General features: G+C 46.5%; 1 protein-coding gene across 2 annotated transcripts in view; it reads left to right on the top strand.

The window, feature by feature from the left end:
• The window catches only part of KANK4 (KN motif and ankyrin repeat domains 4), a 73,003-nt gene that overhangs the window by 33,188 nt on the left and 18,090 nt on the right, over positions 1-21,725 (top strand). For both annotated transcript variants that reach the window (XM_088835350.1, XM_088835349.1), the window contains exons 2-6: positions 4,333-4,420; positions 11,382-13,319; positions 14,575-14,686; positions 17,839-18,045; positions 19,764-19,851. In XM_088835350.1, the coding sequence (XP_088691476.1) occupies positions 4,405-4,420; positions 11,382-13,319; positions 14,575-14,686; positions 17,839-18,045; positions 19,764-19,851 (2,361 nt within the window). In that variant the 5' untranslated portion in view covers positions 4,333-4,404. The remainder of the gene's footprint in view (positions 1-4,332; positions 4,421-11,381; positions 13,320-14,574; positions 14,687-17,838; positions 18,046-19,763; positions 19,852-21,725) is intronic.

Genomic DNA, 21,725 nt, shown 5'->3' with positions numbered 1-21,725 from the left:
AAACTGCTAGCAGCTCTGAGGACGAACTTTCTAATCGAATGATCTGTGCTTTTTTCCTCTTTCTGCAAGATCTAGTATCAGCTTATTGAGCATCACATTCCTTTCTGACCCCAGTCCCCTCTTCCTGAGAGCCAAAATGAAGTCAGTGTTTGCTTTTCCAGCAAGGTCACAGATCATCTGACCAAATCTTTAACAGCTAGGGAGCCAGTGCTGCTGTGCTGAACTCAGGAGCGATCAGCTCCCGTCCAGCAGCAGAGCCCCAGGGAGGAAGTGACTTCTCTGGCTCCAGGCTGGGGTGGGGGGAGGATGCCAAGGGAAGGTACTGTTGTCACTGCTTACCTCCTGATAGTTTTCTCTTCTTCATGAAGCTCAAGATTCAGCTGCTGCAATGCAGACAAAAATGACAGACACGTGCAGAAAAATGTGGGAACGGAGTTAATGAGATTGTGTTAATGTGTTATTTATTGAGCGTGAATTATCTCTTTGTTTCCTGGGTCGGTGGGAAGCGAGCCCGCTGGAGAACTCGGTTGGTGGAAGCTTTTCCAGGAGTGTGTCTCACTCCCTGGGTGCCTGTGCTTCGGCCCTCTTAAGCAGCTCTGTCAGATGCCTCCACATTCTTAGCACAGGGGACATTTCCACTTGGAGGCGTGGGGCCCTGGAGTGGGAAAGCGGGAAGCTCTCATCATTTGGGGAGATCGGTACCAGGTATAAGTAATATTTTTTCCTCTTTTGGAAAGAGTATTTTTGTCTCTGCAAGAGGTCGTGCAGGGATTGACAGATCGCTGTTGGTGCACTACCTTGCTAAATATTTGACTTTGTTAGGTTGAATTCTCCAAGAATTCTCATGGCAATAAGGCTGTGCTTTGAGCCAAGTTTTCTTTTTAAGGAAATCCAAGGTGCTATTTATTTTGGCATGCAGCCTGTTCTGGGATGAAATATGGCATTTTTATTATTGCAGAATAAAGAGACGTTTGAAAGGAACACAAGTACAGAGCTAGGTTTCAGTTTCAGGGCTAAATAGAGGAAGGTTTCTTTGTATTTGGATTTGAGGTTAAAAATAGTATCATTACAGAGAATCAGTGTGGAGGGAGAGGGTGTGGGGATATACTGCTGGAGCTGGGCTGACCCAAGGAAATCCATGCTCCTGGGCATGGGCCGTGCTGGAACTGTTTCTAACGTGGCCAAGTAGTTACACATGGGCCATCACTGCTGTCTGCCCGTGACTGCCTCTTTGGCCGATTTTGAACTGCAAGCCTCAGGCCTCATCTCTTCACTGCACATTGGCTTTGAGAGGCAGGGTGGACTAATGGAGTCCTGCCCCTAATTAACTGGATACATTTGGATTGCCCGCATAGCTTTTTTGTGTCTTTGTTCCTTATCTGTAACTTGGAGATGATCTGCCACATGTTAGGATGGAGGTGGACGGGGGTGGCGGGGAGTGTCTACAGAAATGAATTGTGTAGGAGTTCTGACCTTCACAAGCTTAATAGGGGAGAAAAACTAGAAAAAGATAAAGTTGTGTATACTCAAAACATCTAGATTATGATGAGCTCGTGAGAGAGGTTGGAAGCTAACTGGGCATACTTGATCCTGGGATAGACCATAAACAAATGAAAAGTTACATAACATCACTACGTATTACAAGGTAGAACGTTGGGCAGACAGTTTAACAGAACATGTAATAAATTGCTTCTATGTCAAAATATTAAATGCTCCAGGAGGTTGCAAAATTCCATTTTAAAGGGGAATTCTAACAAAGCTCTTTTTCATATTCTGTTGTATTGCAAACAAAGTAGCGTGTGTTGATATAGTATTTAGTCTTTGATTCCACTCCCCGAACCACATCAAACATCCACTCACTCGGAGAAAACTCCCTTAGCTAAATTCTGAGATGTTCACAGTAAGGACCCTGGGCCAAAGTGGAGAAGGCTGGGGTGGGTGGGGCTGGAAGTGGCATGATGTGGACTTGACAGTACCCCCTTTTCTTTAGAGCTTTAGAATGAAAGCTTGCTTGGCCCTGTTCTTCAGAAAGTTGGGGTATCAGCTCCATTTAATTTCTCTTGCCTTGGAATGATTAATTTTAGCAAAATTCAAGTCTAAGAGAACAATTAGAGGTCTCTATAGAGTTCTTTTTTAATGAAATTTGACCCCAAGTGTGCTGCAAAATTATCTGAAGCTCTATGACCTGGTATATGAAGGACTGAATTGTAATTCTCACCAAGGGCAGTGGGTGTGACTGAACTCCTTGAGGTGATGGTGAGTTTCTGCAGCCGGAGGTTCACCTGCAGCTTCTTTCATAGGAGGAGCTTTGTTACTTGGTGTCCAGCCTCGGAGAAGCAGATCACACTTGGCCAGAAGGACTTACAAAGGGAGCCGTCCTCCTCGTGCTTGCCCAGAAGATGCGTCATCCGCACTGGAGGGAAACGCAAGGAAGCAGAGTCAGGAACATTTTCCCTCACAAAAGAGAGCTAGGGATCAGTCATCAGGCTTGCTTATGTTAGAGGACAAATATTTACAAATCACTTTCGTTCCCAGCACAGGCTTGGAGTTGACGTGACTTAAAAGCAAATCCTACACCAACACTGGCCCGTTAGGTAACTTGGGGCAGGCCTTTAAACTCTCTCAGCCTCAGTCTCCCATCCAAGTACTAACCAGGACCGACGCTGCTTAGCTTCTGAGATCAGATGAGATCGGGCGCATTCAGGGTGGTATGGCCTCAGTCTCCTTATCTGGAAAATGGGGACAATAATAACCCTCTTGGGGTTATGGTGAGGCTTGCATGAGGTAATCTGAGTATGCCAAGTGCTCTGAGCTCTGCCTGTTACTCAGTAATGTTATGAGGTGGGAGGAAGAGGGATACAGAGGGAGAGAAGAAGCTGTGATGATGAATGGGCCACACACAGATCTGTTAACGGACACATAGGCTGTTTCAGAACTTCCTCTTTCTAGCAAGGGTGACACTGCCTCACCCCTGCTTAGGACCTTCCATGACTTTTCATTGTCTGCCTCCTTAGTGGCCACTCTTAGCCTCCAGGACCATCGACATTTATCTTTCTTCTCCCTAATTTCTCTACTCCAGCTCCATGCTGCCCCCCAATTCAAGTACTTGTTGCCACAGGGTAAGTGACTTAGTTTCTGTGATCCTTCTGTAAGGAGTGTCTCTGCCTATGGAAACCCTGCTCCCCTTCCAGGTTCCATCACTCTGCAGTGGCAGAGGCCCTCTGGCTGCTGAGTGGACTGTGGTTACGGGAGAACCAAGACAGGAGCAGGTGATGGCTTTGCAGACAGTGCTCGCTTACAGAAAGAGTGTACACCAAACTTTCCGTCAGGCAGACTTCAGACTTCCTTTAATTTGGCAGGCCTCATATTTCCCAGCCCTCTTCTCCAGTTTGCTTGTTTGTTCCCCATTTTTTATCCTGGGTTGCTGGGGGCTTCCTGTCATCCTTTTCTCACTTCCAATTCCTCCCAGCCTTTCCCTCATCCCTGGTACGTTTTTCTGATGCAGAGGTTGTGGTCAAGCACATCGGAATTCCTAAAACAACCCTGCTTCCACTGCTGAGGTGTCACAGATTATTTATTATTCTGATGTGTGTGGAGTTACAATCATAAAAAGCCAATTTCCTGGGTGATTTATTGTATTGGGGGCAGGAGCCAGGTTGTTTACCTTTTGAAGAAATAATTCTGGAAAAGGATTGAGACTTTGGGGTGAATTTACGATCAAATCTCAAGGGACTCTAATTCAGAGTCAAGAGAGTATTCTGCTTGCATAGTCATCGATGTCTTCTGGCCACCTAGGTTGAATGAATGCCTCCTTGTTCTGCCCATGGTTAGAAATCACACTGAACTATCAGCTCCTCGTCGTTCCTTCCAGTTAGTTCATCTTTGTCTTGAGTCTGATTGGGATGTCACAGATCATTTGAAGGTTCTCTGGTTCCAGTTTTCCACAAAATGGTTTAAAATTCCTTCTCTGTGATGGAAGTGAGTGGATTTCAGCTCCTGATATTATGGGTAGCTGCTTGTTGGAGCCACGGGACCAGTTTCTTCACTAATATGCTGAGAGGTGTTGCACAGAACAATTAACCTCTAAGCCTCAGTTTCCTCATCTGCCCAGTGAGGGAGTTGGACCAGAGACTTCCTTTGGTGTCAACCACTGCTAACATCCCATGAAGACACACCCAAGATTGGACTCTCGGTATTGTGTAAAGGCTTTTAATCTCTCTCCTTGGAGGGCTATGAGCTCACGGGCACCCTAGGAGAAAGGTAAGGAGGGGTCCTCTATACTTATTCTAACTGTAATGAAAATCTCCACTTTTCCTTCCTTCTTCCTTTCAGAACTCTCCAACGAATTTTACAGACTTACCAGATGAAGAGTGCCTGAGAGACTGGTGGTCAACAATCCCTAAGATGGAGAAGACAGATGGTAGGCAGTCTCTTTTGTATTCCCTGGTCTACAGTGAACACTTGGGTTGGAAAGAGATTATTACCATAAATCCTGGATAACTTAGGGGAAATATGGGAGACCTTCCCCATATAGGCGGTGCTGGGAAACCCAAACCATGTATTTCAGGCATGAACAAGAGAAGGTAGTAGGGAATGAAAATGAAACCTTATGTTTATATTGGACTTGTTTGATTTTTGGAGTGTTTCTCATCCTTTCTTGGCACCAAGAAGGGAGCAGGATGACCTTCCTCATTAACCTCATTTCAGAGATGAGGCATGATAGGTAAAAGAGCCAACATTCCTACCTTCGTGATCCTCCAAGGCATTTCACTTCTCTGAGCTTCACTTCCTTCATGTATCAGTTAGCTCTGATGCATAACAAACCACTCAAAAAAAATATTGACTTAAAGGTATTTATTATTTCTCAAAAGATTCTGTGGGTTGGCCGAGCCTTTGTTCTGAACTGGGCCAATGTGACTGATTGCTGCTGGACTTGTTTGTGTGTCCATGGTCTTCTGGGTGACTTGTCCTGATGGTTTAGGATGGCCATATTCACATGTCTGGTGGTTGACTCCACATCACCTGGGACATTGGTGATGATTTGGCTGTGTCTTTTTTGTTGTCCAGCAGGCTGGCTGAAGTATGTTTACCTGTTGACAGAAGGGTTTCCAAGCACAGTAAGAATAGACCAACTCCTGTGTGCAAGCAACTTTCAAGACTCTGCATATGTCACATTTGCTGTTGACCCACTGGCCAAAGCAAGTCACAAAGTCAAGCTAGGATCAGTGTGGGAGGGAAGTACACAAGGGTGGGTGATAATTGTGGCTATTTTTATTAATAGTCTGCCACACCTCATCTATGAAGTAAAGTGAAGTCGCTCAGTCATGTCTGACTCTTTGCAACCCCATGGACTGTCGCCCACCAAGCTCCTTGGTCCATGGGATTTTCCAGGCATGAATACTGGAGTGGGATGCCATTTCCTTTTCCAGGGGGTCTTCCTGACCCAGGGATTGAACCCAGGTCTCCTGCATTGTAGGCAGACGCTTTACCGTCTGAGTTGCCACACCTCATCTATAAGCAGATACTAATACCTACTTCACAGGGATGGCAAAGGACTGAATGAGATAATGTATGTAAGGTTATTGAGTAATCACTATCCAGCCCCACAAATGTCTCAAGGAGTGTTCCTCCTTTCCCCTGTCTAGGAAATTTGCCAAATGTCATCGACTAGACCCCGATCCCCTGACTTCAAATGAAATGTTTTTTTCCAAATCACTGAATGACAGGAAACAGGAGAGCCTAGATGGCCCTTCCCTGGTGTAGGGCTTAAATTCTGGACAGCAGCTCCAGCCCCGCCCTATCCTCCTTTCCAAATGCAGTTACCGTCTATTTCAAAAGTCTGCCTCTCTCCCCAGAGAGCTGCCTTTTCAGTGCATCCCTGGAAGTGGTCCCACAGAACCCCAGCTAATTCCCTTAATGCCCGGGGGGCCTGTCATTTCTGCTTGCCTCATTTGTCCCTGCTCAGCATCCTCAGCACAGCTGCTTGCCACGTGATCACCCACAACCAGCTAAGAAAGGCACCCCTCCCTTCAAGCCCACACATCTCACAAAATAAAGGCAGAAGAGGAAAAAGAGTTTCCGCTGTCTTGGCCTTTTGAGGAGGCTTGTTTAATTCGTCTTCTTTCCGGTTGTAGTTTTGGCCATTTTCTCTCTCCTTTCTGTTTTTCCCATTTCCTTCAGAAACTGAGTATAGACTTTTGGACTTTCCCCATCATTTTAAATGCCTCTAATGGATTCACTTACCTGCCCTGCACTTCACTTTGTCCCTCAGGGCAATGAGTGTGGCACCTCCCTCGTTTCCTTTTCTGCTTCTGATCTCTTTTCTCATGTCTGTGTGCAACTCTTAGGCTCATGACTGCGTCTGCAGGTTCCTTTTCAAGGTCTGGTGATCTGGGTGCTTTCAGACCAAGACTCTCTAGGGAATTCTAGGTGGCTCTGAACCTCATATTTGTTGCCATTTAGTTGCTCAGCACTGTCTGACTCTTTTGAGACCCCATGGACTCTAGCCCTCCCTGCTCCTCTGTCCATGGAATTCTCCAGGCAAGAATACTTGAGCCTCATATATCCTCGGAGAAGGCAATGGCAAGCCACTCCAGTACCCTTGCCTAGAAAACCCCATGGATGGAGGAGCCTGCTAGGCTGCAGTCCATGGGGTCGCTACGAGTCAGACATGACTGAGTGACTTCACTTTCCCTTTTCACTTTCACACGTTGGAGAAGGCAATGGCAACCCACTCCAGTGTTCTTGCCTGGAGAATCCCAGGGATGGGGGAGCCTGATGGGCTGCCGTCTATGGGGTCACACAGAGTCGGACACGACTGAAGTGACTTAGCAGCAGCAGCAGCATATATCCTACTTTTTCCTTCTCCCCTGACTCATTTCCCCAGTTTCTTCAGAGTTGTTTTCTTGGACTCTCACCCCGCTTGAGGCTGTCATCCTAACACAGAGTTAAATACTCCAAGAGAGAGCTCAGTCTCAGTGAAAACCCGCTGTCCTGTTTGGAACCAGCTCATCCTTGTTGTTTGGCCCCTTTGTTGAGTACCTGTGTCATGATCTCTGCTGCATCAGTGCCTACAATCACAACTCTTTGAGTTAGGCATCGTTATTGCTGTGTTACAAATGGAGAGATTAAAGCGTAGGGAATTTAAGTAATTTGCCCAGAATCACAGAGGCAGGAGATGACAGAGGCAGGATTCAACTCCAGCCAGTTTGGCTATGTGTTGGTGTGTCTGATCTGAAGTTCATTTCGAGAAGACAGCCCTTCTAATTAATTCTTGCCCTGGCCCAATGCCTGGAATTCTGAGCTCCTGCATACCTATCACCAGGTAGAATTAAAAGGGGCAGAACTTAATGTGAACACAGATCTCCCAGTATATCAGATCAAGATCCTTCATTCAAGGTCCAGCATTCCTCTTGCACTGGGAGAAAGAGAAGGAGCACAGAATGGTAGGTGGCAGGCAAAGCAGCACAATGTGCTCGTGTGTCTCTGTGTGTGTGTGTGTGAAAGAGACTGAGAGAGAAACATACCCCTACCTTGGGAAGCACCTATTAAAGCCATCATTGTGGTAACTACTCAGTCTTACAGACTTTTTTGGTTCACCCCAGTCTCGCTTGTGGAATACTTTCCCTTTGAATCTGCTGTCTCTCATTTGATGCCTTTTTTGTATTTGTGCTCTGGCCCTGCTCCCAGAGGCTGATGGGCAAATCACTGCATTTCTACCGAATTGAGGCAATAAGCAGATAAATAGTGCAGCCTCTCCTCTGTAGTGTTCTTTGCCTTCTGGGTCATAAATCTGCTCTCTATTTAACTTTAGACAAATACTTCCTCTCTGATTTGGCTTGTTCCTGAAGTCCAGGAGGCTGCTAAGTTGACCAGTAGACTTAAGAGTATAGCAAAGTGCAGCTGGGAAACTAACAGAGAACAATTGCTGTCATTTATTGAGACTACCAGTGTGCCTCTTTGAGGAAAAGTAGGTTGGTTTAAAAAAAAAAAATTATGTGGGTGAATGGAAACTTAGTTGGAATTTTTTGGATGCTGGGGGAGTGTTTACTCCTTTTCTGCCTAGAGTCCAGGTATTTGAACAGAATCTCTGGAACCCAACTTAGACCTAACCCTGTAGATCAGCACCAATGCCTTGTTCTGTTCCCTGTTGTGACTTAATTGCCCACAGGCCCTGAGATTTTACTTAGCATTGAGGCTGGTAGGGTCGACTGTGTCAGTGTTCAAGGGTTCAGACTTCGTGTGTCTACTTGACTTCTTTAGTTTTTTGGAGATAATTGTACTTCCATAAACACAGTTCCTGCACCCCAGGCATGTGACACTGGCCAGAAGGATAGATCACACAGGCAAGTGGGAAGAGCTCAGGCCTAATATGTCATCACCTTTAAGGAAAAAGCAGTCCTATGTGCCCCAGGTAATGCCAGGTAATCCATTCCCTTAGCTTGTTTCACCTGGATCATGTCAGCAGTCTCCCAACTGATCCTTGGGTTTCTGGTTTGTCCATCTTCTAATCCTCTGTGAGAATGATCATTGTGAAGTCACATTTGATCAAGTCACTCCCTTGTGTAAAACTCTTTGATGGCTCCCACTGGCTAGAGAGTAAAGTCAGAGCTTGGTGGCAAGCATACAAGTGGCTCCCCGATCTGGGTCTTGCTGACCTTCCAATTTTGTCTTTTCTTACTCTTCACCCTTCTCTTCCACATTTTAAGTTTCAACCATATGACTGCAATTACAGAACCCTGAATCACCATGGATTTTCACACAAGGGGCTTCCTTTGTGGCTCAGAAGGTAAAGCATATGCCTGCAATTCAGGAGACCCGGGTTCAATTCCTGGGTTGGGAAGATCCCCTGGAGAAGGAAATGGCAACCTACTCCAGTATTCTTGCCTGGAAAATCCCATGGACGGAGGAGCCTGGTAGGCTATAGTCCATGGGGTTTCAAAGAATTGGACACGACTGAGTGACTTTCTTTCACTTTTCACACCTCAATGCATTTGCTCATTTTCTGACATATATCTGATCTGTCCTGGCTGTCTATTGCTGCATAACTAACCACCCCAAAGTTCAGTGGAGTAAACTAATCATGCATTATTAACACAAGCTCAACTGAATGGTTCTCACTTGGAGTCCCTCCTGTCAATGAAGTCAGATGAGGGCTGAGGCTGGAGTCATCTGGAAGTTCTTTTACTTATACCTGGCACCTGAGCCAGGATGTCTGGAACAGCTCAGGCTGGCTAGGCATCTCTCTCCCTCTCTCCACATGAACTCTCTATGGGGCTACTTGGGTTTCCTCACAGCATGGCAGTCTCAGGGATGCTGGATTCCTTTATGTGGCATCTGGCTTCCCACTGAGTGTGCATTCTAAGAGACCCACGTGGCACTTAAGAGGCTTCTTATGAGCTAGCCTTGGGATTCTCTCAGTGTCATTTCTGCCATTTTCTTTTGGTCAAAGCACTCACAGGCCAGCTGAGATTCCAAAGGGTGAAGAAATAGATGCCACGTCTTCATATGGGATTCCCTTGCCTATCTGGAGAAGGAAGGAATTGATAATGGCCATCTTGGAAATATATGGCCACAATGTCCTTCACCCCCTTATTCTCCTGGAAGATTGCTCTTTATTCATTTAATACCCAGTTACATGGGTTCACTCTTGTGAAGTCATCTCTTTCCAACCAAGGCAGAATTAACCTCTAAGTCCAAGAAAGTTATTCTGGAGAAACTAGGAAAATAAGTCAGGAAGGAAGACTGACCCTTGAGCATGTATCTGTTGCCATCCTTGTCACGTTGCATCATACTTGTTGGTGTTTCTCCTACTTGACCATACTTTTTTTGAGAGCTCTGCTATATCTGATTTATCTCTAGTGTCCTTAGGATCTATCTTAGCAACCAACACAGATGCTCAATAAATTAGTGGTTGAGGTAAGTGAACTGAATTACTGCTATTTTGTCATTTTTGCCCCCAGGGCCTATCACTCTTAGAGTCAAGCAACCTGTTAGATACAAAAGAATTTGAGGATCCCCTCCTGTGTACCCAGCAAATCAGCTTCCATTAGAGGGCTTCAGTTCTCTATGATTTGGGCTTCCACAAAGATAGTAACTACAATATTGAGTGTGTATTGAATATTTATCATGTGATAGGAATTGTTCTAAGTATGTTATATGTATTAATTAATCAGTCCACACAGTCTCATCTTCCCTATTATTATTGCCATCTTATGGATGATTAGATGTAGGGAGGGTAAGTAATTTCCTCAAGGTCACAAAGCTGAGATATAGACCAGGCTTCAGGGTCTATTCTTGGCCTCTGTGCTCTTCAATAATGTTCTCTCCTGAGCTCAGAGGATGTCCAGAGGATGTTTAGCAGAATGTCACAGAGATAATAAGGGGTGTCACATGAGGATCATCAAAAAAGCAAAGACTGTTTAACCCAAGGAAGAGGTTACTTGGAGACAAATCCCTACAGATTCAGATCATCAAAGAACTGACTTGTTCTTAGCATCCTCTGTTGGAGTCAAGATCAGTGGTACTTTGGTATGATAGAGAACTTTTCATTGTGCTATTCCCTGATACTTTGGGCTGGCCTGAAAAATCATGAGTCCCACACCTCTTGGAGGATGTTTGTCAATGTCTATTTTTACATTAATTGTCCTGTATTCCTCCACCACTTTTTTTTTTTTTTTCCAGTTTGTGGAAAATGTGATATTTCCTTACCTGGTGTAAGTTTTTGAAAGTAAAACTTGTTCGTTATGCACCATGCAGTTTTCTGGTGAAGAGAGTATAGGCTGAGTGTAACCATATGTTCCCTTTCCTTCTGAGCTTCACATACCTAGAGGCTCAGCCATTACAGGAAGCTTAAATAATGTAGGAGGCATGACTCCTTGATATCTCTGGCTTTAGCAAGATTTACTAGTACCTATTTGAATAATGAAAGGTTCTCTTTTTAATGTTGATAAAATTGTGTATCTCATACTGTGAAAACATCCATATTCACAATTACCAATTAGTACCCTTATTTGGCAAATTCCTGGCTACTTCAATTCAGCAATTACATGACTCAAACCACAGAAAAACAATATGAGACTATTTTATTTTTCTGATTTGCAGGCCCATTCCACAGTCATTGCTGAGATGACATAGTGCAGATTGGAAACTATTCCTTTCACCTATTTCCTTGCAGACATTGACTAAGTCCACAGTGATTTAATAACAGGGTTTCTCAGCACAGCCAAAAGTCCGTGAACATCTCAGCATAATTTAGAGGCTGGAACATTTAGGAGAACGCTCATACAAGAGCAGTAAGTCAAAATCACACGTATTAGGTCTCACCGTCCTGCATTTCTTAATAACTTTGTGCTTCTTTTTTTACGTCTTCTGTCTCCCAGCCAAAGACCAGCCCTCTCAGGGGGATGAAGAGAAAGACCCTCCAAAGAGCCACCCCTACTCAGTGGAGACCCCATATGGCTTCCATCTGGACCTAGACTTCCTCAAGTATGTGGATGACATCGAGAAGGGAAACACCATCAAAAGGATTCCTATCCACAGAAGGGCCAAGCAGGCCAAGTTCAGCACTTTGCCCCGAAACTTCAGCCTTCCCGACAGCGGGGCTCGCCCCCATGCTGTTCTTTCCCACCCGAACTGGTCCCCCACGGTGTCGAGGAAAGTGCTGGGGACAGAGGCCCGAGCCCAGCCACTGCCCCCCGGGGATCAGCCACAAGCCCCACAAGCCGCCAGCGGCAGCGAGGTGAGCTACCACCGGAAGGCCCTGCTGACGGAGACGGCCAGACAGCTGGAGGCGGCTGCTGCTGCTCCCGGGGAGGCTGAGCTCACCTCCGGGAGTGGACGGCCCCAGCTTCTGAGAGCATCCAGCATGCCGGCCACGCTGCTGCAAACCAGGGCCTTGGAGGACCCAAGCCTAAACTCAGGACCCCCCACCCCTCCCGTCCTCCCCCCACTTCAGGGGGAAGGCGTTGTCTGTGACAGTGCCTTTGGGCCCGCGGAAGGATTTGCAGGTATTTCCAACTCCACTTCGCGAGCAGCAACCCAACCGGAAGTCAGAGAGTCTGGAGACCTAGTGCCAGGGATTCCGGAGCTGATCCAGGAGGGGCCTGAGCCTCCAGAAAGCGAAGAAGAGGTTCCAAATCACCTCTCTTTTCCAAGTCCACCTTTCTCGTCCCAGAATGCACTTGTGGTTCTAGAGGATGCAGAAGTCCAACAGGAAAGCAGAGAAGCCCAGGTGGTGGTCACAACCCCCAGCTCTCCAACACCAAGCCCCCCACCTCTGCCGTCACCCATCCCTGAGAATGAGCTCCCCCTAGAAGAAATCGAGCTCAACATCAGTGAAATCCCACCACCACCACCTGTCGAGGTGGACGTGAGAAGCATCGGGATCCGCGTCACGGAGGAAAGCCTGGGCCTTGCCTCCCTGGATCCTGGCAGCATCTCCAGCCTGAAGCAGCAGATCTCTGACCTTGAAGGCGAACTGTCTGGAAGAACTGAGGAACTGGCCCAGGTCAGAGCTGCCCTCCAGCGGCAGGAAGAGGAAATCAAGGCGAGGGGGCAGAGGATTCAAGAGCTAGAGTGCACTGTAGCTCAACTGGTAGAAAAGCTTAGCGGTGGGAACACCAAAGCTGCTCAGGGCCAGAGTGATGCCATGGTCAACACTGAACCCCTGCTCTTGACCAGACAGTCGTGTGACAAGAGTGTTGGGGTCAGCCTTCTGGGCAGCATGGGATCTGAAAACTCGGGAGCTAGGGGAGAGGGGAATGGCCTCCTGTGCAGGCGGGAAAGTCACAAACGAGGGGATGGGAGCCCAGCAGGACTTGTGTCACCACCCCAGCTATCACTGCCACAGCGCTCTGAGACAGTCCTCATGCCTGCTTTACACAGCTGCCTCTCTACTGAACTCAGGATTGAAGAGGGAGGTTCTGAGCAGGCAGGAGGTCCTTCGGTGGGGATTAAGGGTCTGGACAGGGGGGTAGGAGGATCTCCAGGGAGTGGTGAGAGAAAGGCTCCCCCATCAGGGAGGGAGGAGGCTGGTCCAGAGATGTTGGGGAAGGAGCGCCCTGGGAGGCCACCAAGCTCCCCCACTGATGCCACTATTGGGCAATACGTTAAGAAGATCCAAGAGCTCCTACAGGAGCAGTGGAGCTGCCTGGAACACGGGTACCCTGAGCTGGCCCGCGCCATCAAGCAGCCTGCCTCCAAGCTCAGCAGCATCCAGAGCCAGCTACAGAGCTCCCTCAACCTGCTTCTGTCTGCCTACTCGGCCCAGGCTCCAGCCCAGAAGGAGCCCCCAGGCCCCTCCTCTTCCCCACCGATGGGTAAATACTGGTGCCTGAGACTGGGAACCATTTCTCCTTTACTTGAGGAGTCAAAGGGGAAAAAGGGTTTTAATTGCATGCATATGTTTTTTTAAAAAGATTTAAACACATCTGGGAGCCCAATGGAATAAAAACTGATCTCTGTAACAGTGGAGGCTTGGGACCCCTCATCTTGTCCTTGCTCAAACGCTGGGACTGACTGCAGGGCCACCACGTACAGCTGTTCAGATAGCACACGGCACAAAGATGCCAGAGGGTAAATGGGAGCTGAAACTCAGCCCACACTTGCCAAGCCCGCAGCACTGTGTCTGCCCAGAGGGGTGCCTCATCCTCATTTGCATTGTGTGCAGGCCTCCCTGGCCCTGGCTGTGAGTGCTTTAAACCTCTGCCTTCCTTAATTGTTTCTTGGGCTTTTGCATTCCTGCGGTCCTCCCTAGTTCTTGCACATTAGAGGTTTTTTGTAGCCTTGTTTTGGAAGTACATTCTATTGAGATCTGAAATATTTTACTGAATTTCAGTGTGTGTGTGAGAGAGAGAAAGAAAGAGAGACTTCCATACTCACATGTGCAAGTCGACCCTTTGGCTGAGCAGCACTTCTTCCTGTAACAGATCACACACTCTTCCTTGTTAAGTGGAACCATATTTTGCTTTGCTTAACGGGCAGCAACGTGTTAGTCTGCTTCCTGCCGCAGAGCACAAATTGGCTTTCTCATTATTTCGGTGCTAGTTCTAGTCTTAGCCCTTGTGAATTGCCCCCTGTACCTTTGAGAACGGCAAAATAAGATGTGTGCTCCTGCTCATGTGTTTTCCATGCCTGCCCCACATCACAAATATTAACTGACTTGTGAGCCAGGAAGGGCCTCTGAGGTGCAAAAGTGGGAGCTGGATCAGGGGTCGGGAGGCCCAAGTTCTGCTGCTGCTCTGTCATTCACTCAGCACCTCTGAGCCTCAGATTTCCCCAGCCTGAGATGGGGCACAATAATGGCACCCACACCACATGGTTCAATAACTCTCCAGTAACTCTTCTCTGTCATCTTCATGTAGAGGGTTTGCAAACAGGAACAATTTGACTAGCATTGATCAGAAGGCCGGTGCCCCTCAAAGACCCTCAGAATATTTGATTTATATTGTCTAGTTCCTGTTCTACCCCTTCACACACCTCCAGCCTGTGTCCTCTCAAAGCAGGGGTCACGGTTCTGTTGCACTCGGGGGTATTCCCAAGATCATGCTAACCTGTGATGTTGTGTCTGCCTAGAGATCTCCCCGTCGACCAGCCTTAAATCCATAATGAAAAAGAAAGACTATGGCTTCCGTGCAGGAGGTAATGGGACCAAAAAGAACCTTCAGTTTGTTGGGGTTAACGGTGGGTAAGCATCGCTCGTGAAGCCCAGACTGCCCTGCGCACCACCTCTCCACTGCTGTCCTGAACACTTTTCCTAGGGGGAAGCATCTGGTTTTCATTCTTCTTCAAGGGAATTAATCTCAACGGCCCTTTAAAACTCCCTCTCGGGTTTGCATATGTTTGGCTGCCTGCCAGACGTGGTAGTTCTGTTGGATCCTGTGCTCTTAATATGTCTTGACTTTGGTGTCCCCGGGGCCAGGATTCAGTACCTTCTGTGAGTTGGGGGACACATGAGCCCTTGAAGGAAGACATTTAATCTGAACCACAACACTGAGTCGACAAACCCTTAATCTGTAGAATTTAAAATTTCATCCTTTTAATTTTTTCCTTCCTTTAACTAACTTATGGCAAATCAAACTGACGTGTTTTAGGATGAAGAAAAACAACCAATGTCTGTTGACTCAGAACTTGAACCAGACCTTATATGGGGTAAACAGTAAACCACTGGATTTAGAATACTTTCTCAGTCAGTCATTTAGCGAACGTTTATTAAATACCAATGATGTGTTTGGTGGTAGGGATAAAAAAGTTGAAATAAATCATGGTCCTTGCCCTTAACTCACAGTTTGGACCTGGGTAGAGTTGAAACAAAAGTAAAGAGAAAACTTGGACAGGCTGAGCTGAACTCTAGTTGAGAAAGAAGCAGAGGATGGTAGGAAAGTCCACAGGGATGTGCCTGGGAAATGCCCAGGAGAGATTGGAACCCTGGCTAATTTGGGTTAGACCACAAAGAAGACACCACATTCAGACAAGGGTGTCATCACTGCTGTTCCAGGTTCTGTGAGGGAAACATCAGAAAAGATGAAATGGGGTCATAGGTGGGTTGCTGTTCCCACTCCTGCAGCTGTCAGATATTGTGGCCCAGGAGAAACCACTTTTTTCTTTTACCAACTTGTGTCCAGAAAGGAGAGTCAGCCTAATCTCAAGGCCTAAAGCAGGTCCTGCCTCTCCCCCTGCTTAAATACTTGCAAAAGTGCCAGCTTTGTGCCAAAACCTGGAAGTCTGTCTTGTGACTATGGCATTTCTCGCCCCCTCCACAGGCTCTGGCCTTTCTTCACTCAGACACACTGGGTCAGGCTGAGCTCGGGGACTTTGTATTTGCCTTTCCCTCCACTTAAAGAGGAGGAAGTGGCAACCCACTCCAGTATTCTTGCCTGAAAAATCCCATGGACAGAGATACCTGGTGGGCTACAGTCCATGGGGTCGCAAAGAGGTGGACATGACTGAGCAACTGAGCACACACACCATTTAAAGTGCTCCTTTCTTTTTTTTACACATATGTTTAAATTATTTTTATGCATTCTTTTAAAAATATTCTTTTCCATTATGGTTTATCCCAGGATATTGAATATACATATATATATATATATTTAACGGAGAAGGCAATGGCAAGCCACTCCAGTACTCTTGCCTAGAAAATCCCATGGATGGAGGAGCCTGGTAGGCTGCAGTCTGTTGGATCGCTAAGGGTCGGACACGACTGAGCGACTTCACTTTCACTTTTCACTTTCACACGTTGGAGAAGGAAATGGCAACCCACTCCAGTGTTCTTGCCTGGAGAATCCCAGGGACGGGGGAGCCTGGTGGGCTTCCGTCTAAGGGGTCACACAGAGTCGGACACGACTGAAGTGACTCAGCAGCAGCATATATTTAAAGTGCTCCTCTTGCAGATAACTGTCAGTACATGTCACTCTGAGGTGATGGTTCTCAACCTTGACTGAACCTAGGAAACCCTAGGGGAGCCTTGAAAAATATCAATGCCTGAGCCCCTCCCAGATGGAAGACTCTGGTTTAATTAGTCTCAGGTGCAGTACAGCTATTGGAAATTTTAAGTACCCTCAGATAGTTCCAAAATGCAGCCAATGTTAAAAAATTCTGCTCTAAATAAAGTGGCCCCTCCTCCCATCACAGTATCCCATGGCCCATTACTAGTTTATTCATTGCTCTTACGATTATCTGAATACATTATTCATGTGTTTATTTTCTCCCACCCCCTACTTAGAGTTTCAGCTCAGTTAGGACAGGGATTTTGGAGTTTTCATGGAAACAATTCTAAGATAAAGAACTGTTTGGTAAATTTAATGTGTCCCCCCACTTTCTTAATCACAAAAACAAAAGGTTGTTCCAAGCACAGTAGAGGAAGAAATATCTGGGGTTTGAACAAGACAGAATGCGAGCTTACCAGCGAGCAGGTTGGGTATGCAAATCCAGTCAGCACAGGGGCTTTAAACAGGGACCACTATTGAGAGAAGGAGCATGAGGGGGTTCACTAGAAATAATGGCACTGGTCTCGCCTCGTCTCTGTGGAAATGTCCAGTGGGTCAAGAATCTGAAGTCTTCATCTTATCTGGAGCATCCTCCATCAGAGGTCTCTTGTTGACCATCAGCAGAGAGACCAAAAAGTCTTCCAGGACTTTCCTCCATGGTGTCTGGTCTACCACCTCAGTAGAGTTGCATATAACTGAACATAAGGGTCGTTGTTGGGGAGGGAAGGCCACGAGTCAAGTGACCTACACCCACACTTTTGCGCTTCCAAGCTGTGGATGAAATAGCAACTGAGAAAGGCAGGTGCTAGGTTCAGGATTCCCAGCTATTTCCCAGGAGTAGACGCAGATGGTTCCTCCCTTGCCAGGGGTAAGCTGGGCTAGAACAGGGGTCTAAAGGGAGGCTTCACTATCATCCAGAGATGTGAGGATTTGTTAGGCAATTCAGAGAATTCAGGGTAGGGGTCGGGGATGTTTGCCTACATCTGGTTTCCTCTCTGTACAGGACATTAGGATTCCAGAATCAAATGCTTCCATGAGAACCTTGGATTGCCTTTCTGAATCATCTGAATGCGTGGCCAGTTAGGCCATGGGCTATTTGTATGTTTGTTGCAAAGAGCTTAGTTGATTACCTTTACTCCCCAAATGGCCTCTAGTGTTAGAGCTCTTAAAAGCATTCTCCTCTGACAGTAAATTTCCTGGGAGTCCCCTTGCCCAGGCCTGCAGGTGTAGACAATGAAGGGCAAGGTTAGTGAGCAGGCCAACGTTATCTAAAGTCCACTGAGTTATCACCTGTGTTGACATCAGCACTGGGCAGGGAGCACGGAATGAGTGACCCTGTCTCCTTCCGCAGCTATGAGTCCACCTCCAGTGAGGAGACCAGTGGTGAGGACAGCTCCCCAGAAGACTTGTCTGACAGCGAGGCTGAGAAGAAATGTGATGGCCCAGAACCCAGGCAGGGCAAGGATGCCCACCTCAGCTGTAGGGTGGGCCAGGGCACCCCCGAGGGCACCCAGGAAACTGGGCCTGGCGAAGAGCTCCCCCATCCCAAGACCGAGAGGTAAGTTAGATGGGGACCAATGGGGCACATGATCCTTTGAGAAAGAGCAAGTGTATTTCTTCACCTTTGTATCCAGTCATTTGTTTATTTGTTAATTCCTTTAGCCATCTATTCAACGGTATTTATTTGAGTTTCTAGTCTATTCCAGGTACTATGCATTGGTTGAATGAAATAGATCTAACTCCTGCCTTCATGGATTATACTGACATAGACAGAACTCTGCATATGAAGCTAACATGGTCCTTGCACTGAAAATGTAAAGGACTTGACATGCATTTTCTTGATGTAATTAATCCTTTTAACAATCTGTAAGGTAGTAATTATTAGAAGACCCACTTTATAGATGTAGAAAGAGAGGCTTAGAGAAGTTAGGTGACACAACTAGCAGAGTGAGTATTTCAACTTTGGTTCTTTCTTTTGGGCTCCTCTGGGTCTTTATTGTAGCATGTGGGTTTTCTCTAATTGTGGTGTGTTGTGGCTTCTGTTGTGGAGCACAGGCTTTAGAATGCACAGGCTCAGTAGTTACATGGCATGGGATAAGTTGCCCCGTGGCTTATGGGATCGTATTTCCCTAACCAGGGATCGAACCCAAGTCCCTTGCATTGGAAGGCAGATTCTCAACCACCACATAACCAGAGAAGTCCCTCGATTTAGATCTTTTGTAATTCTCCCACATGTTTTTCTGCCTCTCTCATTGGCCATGCTGACATAACCTGGTCTTTTAAAGTGATGAGAGGTCATTTGGCATGATGACGAGAGTACTGTCTTTGGAATTGGACATACGTGCTTCAAATCCTACATCTGCCACAGTATTACTTTAGACAAGGTACTTAAGCTGTGGTCGCCTCAGTTTCCTCATCTGTAAAATGTGGATAGTAGCAACCTGATAGATTTGGTCTGAGGACTGAATGAGAAAAAGTATGTAAAATGCCTAGTGCAGTGCCTGCCACATAGTAGACTCCCTGAAAATGGGAGAAATGAGAGTAGTTAGCACCATTCATTATCATTATCACCATCCCCAGCCTGGTTGCTGAAGAAGAGACAGGAGTGAATGGCAGCTGACTGTCCAGCAGGGCCATAGGGCTGCTCCATCATAGCAGTGCTGTAAGGACTTGATAAAACTGGAGCGTCATGGTGACCAATGCCATTGACTCCCAGCCTCGGCCTCTCAGTGCTAAGCCTGGCCTTTTACCGGTGCAGCAATAACGCGTATCATTGAGAGTGCACTGGTGCCATCAATGTTCATTTGATTGACTCTATTAGTGCTTACTGTATCCTTCATGGAAGAATAATCTGAAGAAATTTGCTGCTGTGGAGTGGGTTCTTCGGATTTTTCAAGTCACTCAGGCGGAAAATGTTTGCTCCAAAGTCAGGAAGATAACCCTCCCTTTCCCAGCATGTCAGGAATGACAGTGGGGTCCATGGCCCCCTAAAATGTTTTGGTGATCTGACCTCATCCCCTGGAAACAGCAGGATTCAAAGGGAAATATGCTTGGCTTGCTCTTCAGAAGAGTTCAGAAGTCAGCCCTGTTCGACAGGAGGCTGTTTTCACTCAGTGTTTCTGAGGAATGCCCCTGACCCTGAGAAGTTACCTAGTTTGGGTGTCTGGGTTGCTGAGAAGTGAAAAATGAGAGTGAAAGTCAAGGTAGGGGATTTTTTTTTTTTTATCAAGATGGAGACTAATATATATGTATATATGAATTAATTTTTTTCTTTAGATATAAACCCTCAGAAGAATTCCTTAATGCATGCCGGGCATTGAGCCAACATCTGCCAGAAACTGGGACGACCACTGACCAGCTCTTGGTACTCTGATTTGTCATCGTCATGTAAAGATTTCCGTACTGTTTAAGTTGTCATTTCTACCCGGGCGGCTTGGGTCTTGCAACTGAGGCAGCTTTGTGGGTGTGCTTGGGATCCCTCTTTGCTGTGTGCTGTCTCATTTGCCCAAACTCTGCTGCCCAGGGTGATGGATTGTGTTGAGAAAGTGGAACCCGTGCGTGTGCGCAGGAACCAGGGCTGGGGCTCAGAGGCATTTACCACGTGTTATTAGGCATCCCACCCTGAATATGTCATGGAATCATTGTGGCTTAGGCTCAACATTACCTCACAGTTTGATGGAACTGTGGGTAGAGAGGCAAAGAGCAGGTGGAATAGAAACCATGGTTCTGTTCCCCGGACTGCCGTCTGTGAGATGCTGAGGGAGTCAGTTCAATGCTCAGGGCTCTGGTTTCCTCATTAAGAAAATGAAGGTGGTGAACTGCATGTCTCCACTTCCTAAGGCCCTGGCATTTTGTTCTGTAGTCCTGACTGTTTTTCTTGAAGTGCACCTGTGGGTCAAGAGACCAAAAGCAAGCAAAGACATCTGTTTGCTCCCTAACACCATCATGGCCCACAGAGATTTAAACATTTAAGGATTAATTTCTGCTTGAATCAAGAGGTACTGATACAGACGCATTTTCCCGTTTTGTGAGAGCCCAATATGTAACAATGTGTAAGCATTTTTAAAGCCCATTTTGTTCTCCTTTGCAGAAAAGCCTTAGGAGTAAAAACGATCGATTAGTCCATTTTCATTAGTATTTTATCTTCGCTGATTTGGCAAATAACTTGTTCCCAGATTGTTAAAGAACCAATATGTGATGTGGATATTGATTAAAACTCCTGCTACTTATTCTTCAATGAATTACAGAGCTAAGTTATTTCCTAGATCTTCAATTAAAATCTTCCACCATGTTCCTTAATATTAGGGTCTTTCTCCATATTCTCCTGAAGATTCCATAGGTAAAGGAGATATTCTGATACATAAAAATTGTTTCAGTCACAAAAGAGTCCACTGTTTCTGCGTAGAAAAGCAATTAGAGGACATGCAAACCTGACATCACACACATGTTAGGATCAAAGCACAGAACACCCCTCCCCACCTTAGAGACAAAGCAGGATGTGCAGGGACCTCATTCGGCAGAGCCTGAGAGGTTGGAAACCAAGTCCTTTTTTCACCCTCATTTTATAGATAGTACGAGAAGGATTCAAAATGTATTAGGACTTCCAAGGTCTTGCAGCTGAGCCAGGACTTGAGCCTGGCCCTACAAGTTTAGTGACTCCCAATCCAGTGCCATTTCTGGAATGAATATGAACCCACCTCTTACAATCATAGCCCCATTGTTTCTCCTCCCCTTTAGGAAAATAATCTAATCATATTCCATTTAAAACACTTAGGTCATGTCACGCGCAGAGTTGGTGTCGTTTGCTCTGGGACTCTCCTTACTTGGAATACTGCAGATAGTGGGATCCTGCCACGGGCGGTTTAACCATTTTCTCTGAAGGTCCTAGCGAAGCTTGAAAGCCAAAAATATTTCAAGCACATCTGTTTGGATTTTACTTCATGTATGTGTTGGGCATGTTGTTTGTCTTAGCTTTCAGTGTGCATTTTTCCCATTAATGTTGTGACTCTCCAGCTATGCCTGTTAAAAACATGCAGGTGCCCCAGTGGAGTCTGGGCTAGAGTCAACGCAGGCTGCTGTCAGTGTGTGAAGGAGGGGCTCGTGGTTATCCTGTGCTTGTGGGGAATGTGATCTAAATGTACAGTGGACTCAAGCTGTCCCCAAGTAAAGTGTCGTGTTACTGGCTGTTGTGCTGCTCTCCCAGACCTCTTGTCTACCTCACACGATGGGGGAGCCAAT

The sequence above is a fragment of the Moschus berezovskii genome, chromosome 4 (assembly GCF_049115385.1).
Source record: "Moschus berezovskii isolate FMDL1 chromosome 4, NW_MosBer_1.0, whole genome shotgun sequence".
NCBI classification, from domain to species: Eukaryota; Metazoa; Chordata; class Mammalia; order Artiodactyla; family Moschidae; genus Moschus; species Moschus berezovskii.
The sequence above is the reverse complement of the archived record's forward strand: the minus strand, read 5'-3'. Positions and strand labels throughout refer to the sequence as shown.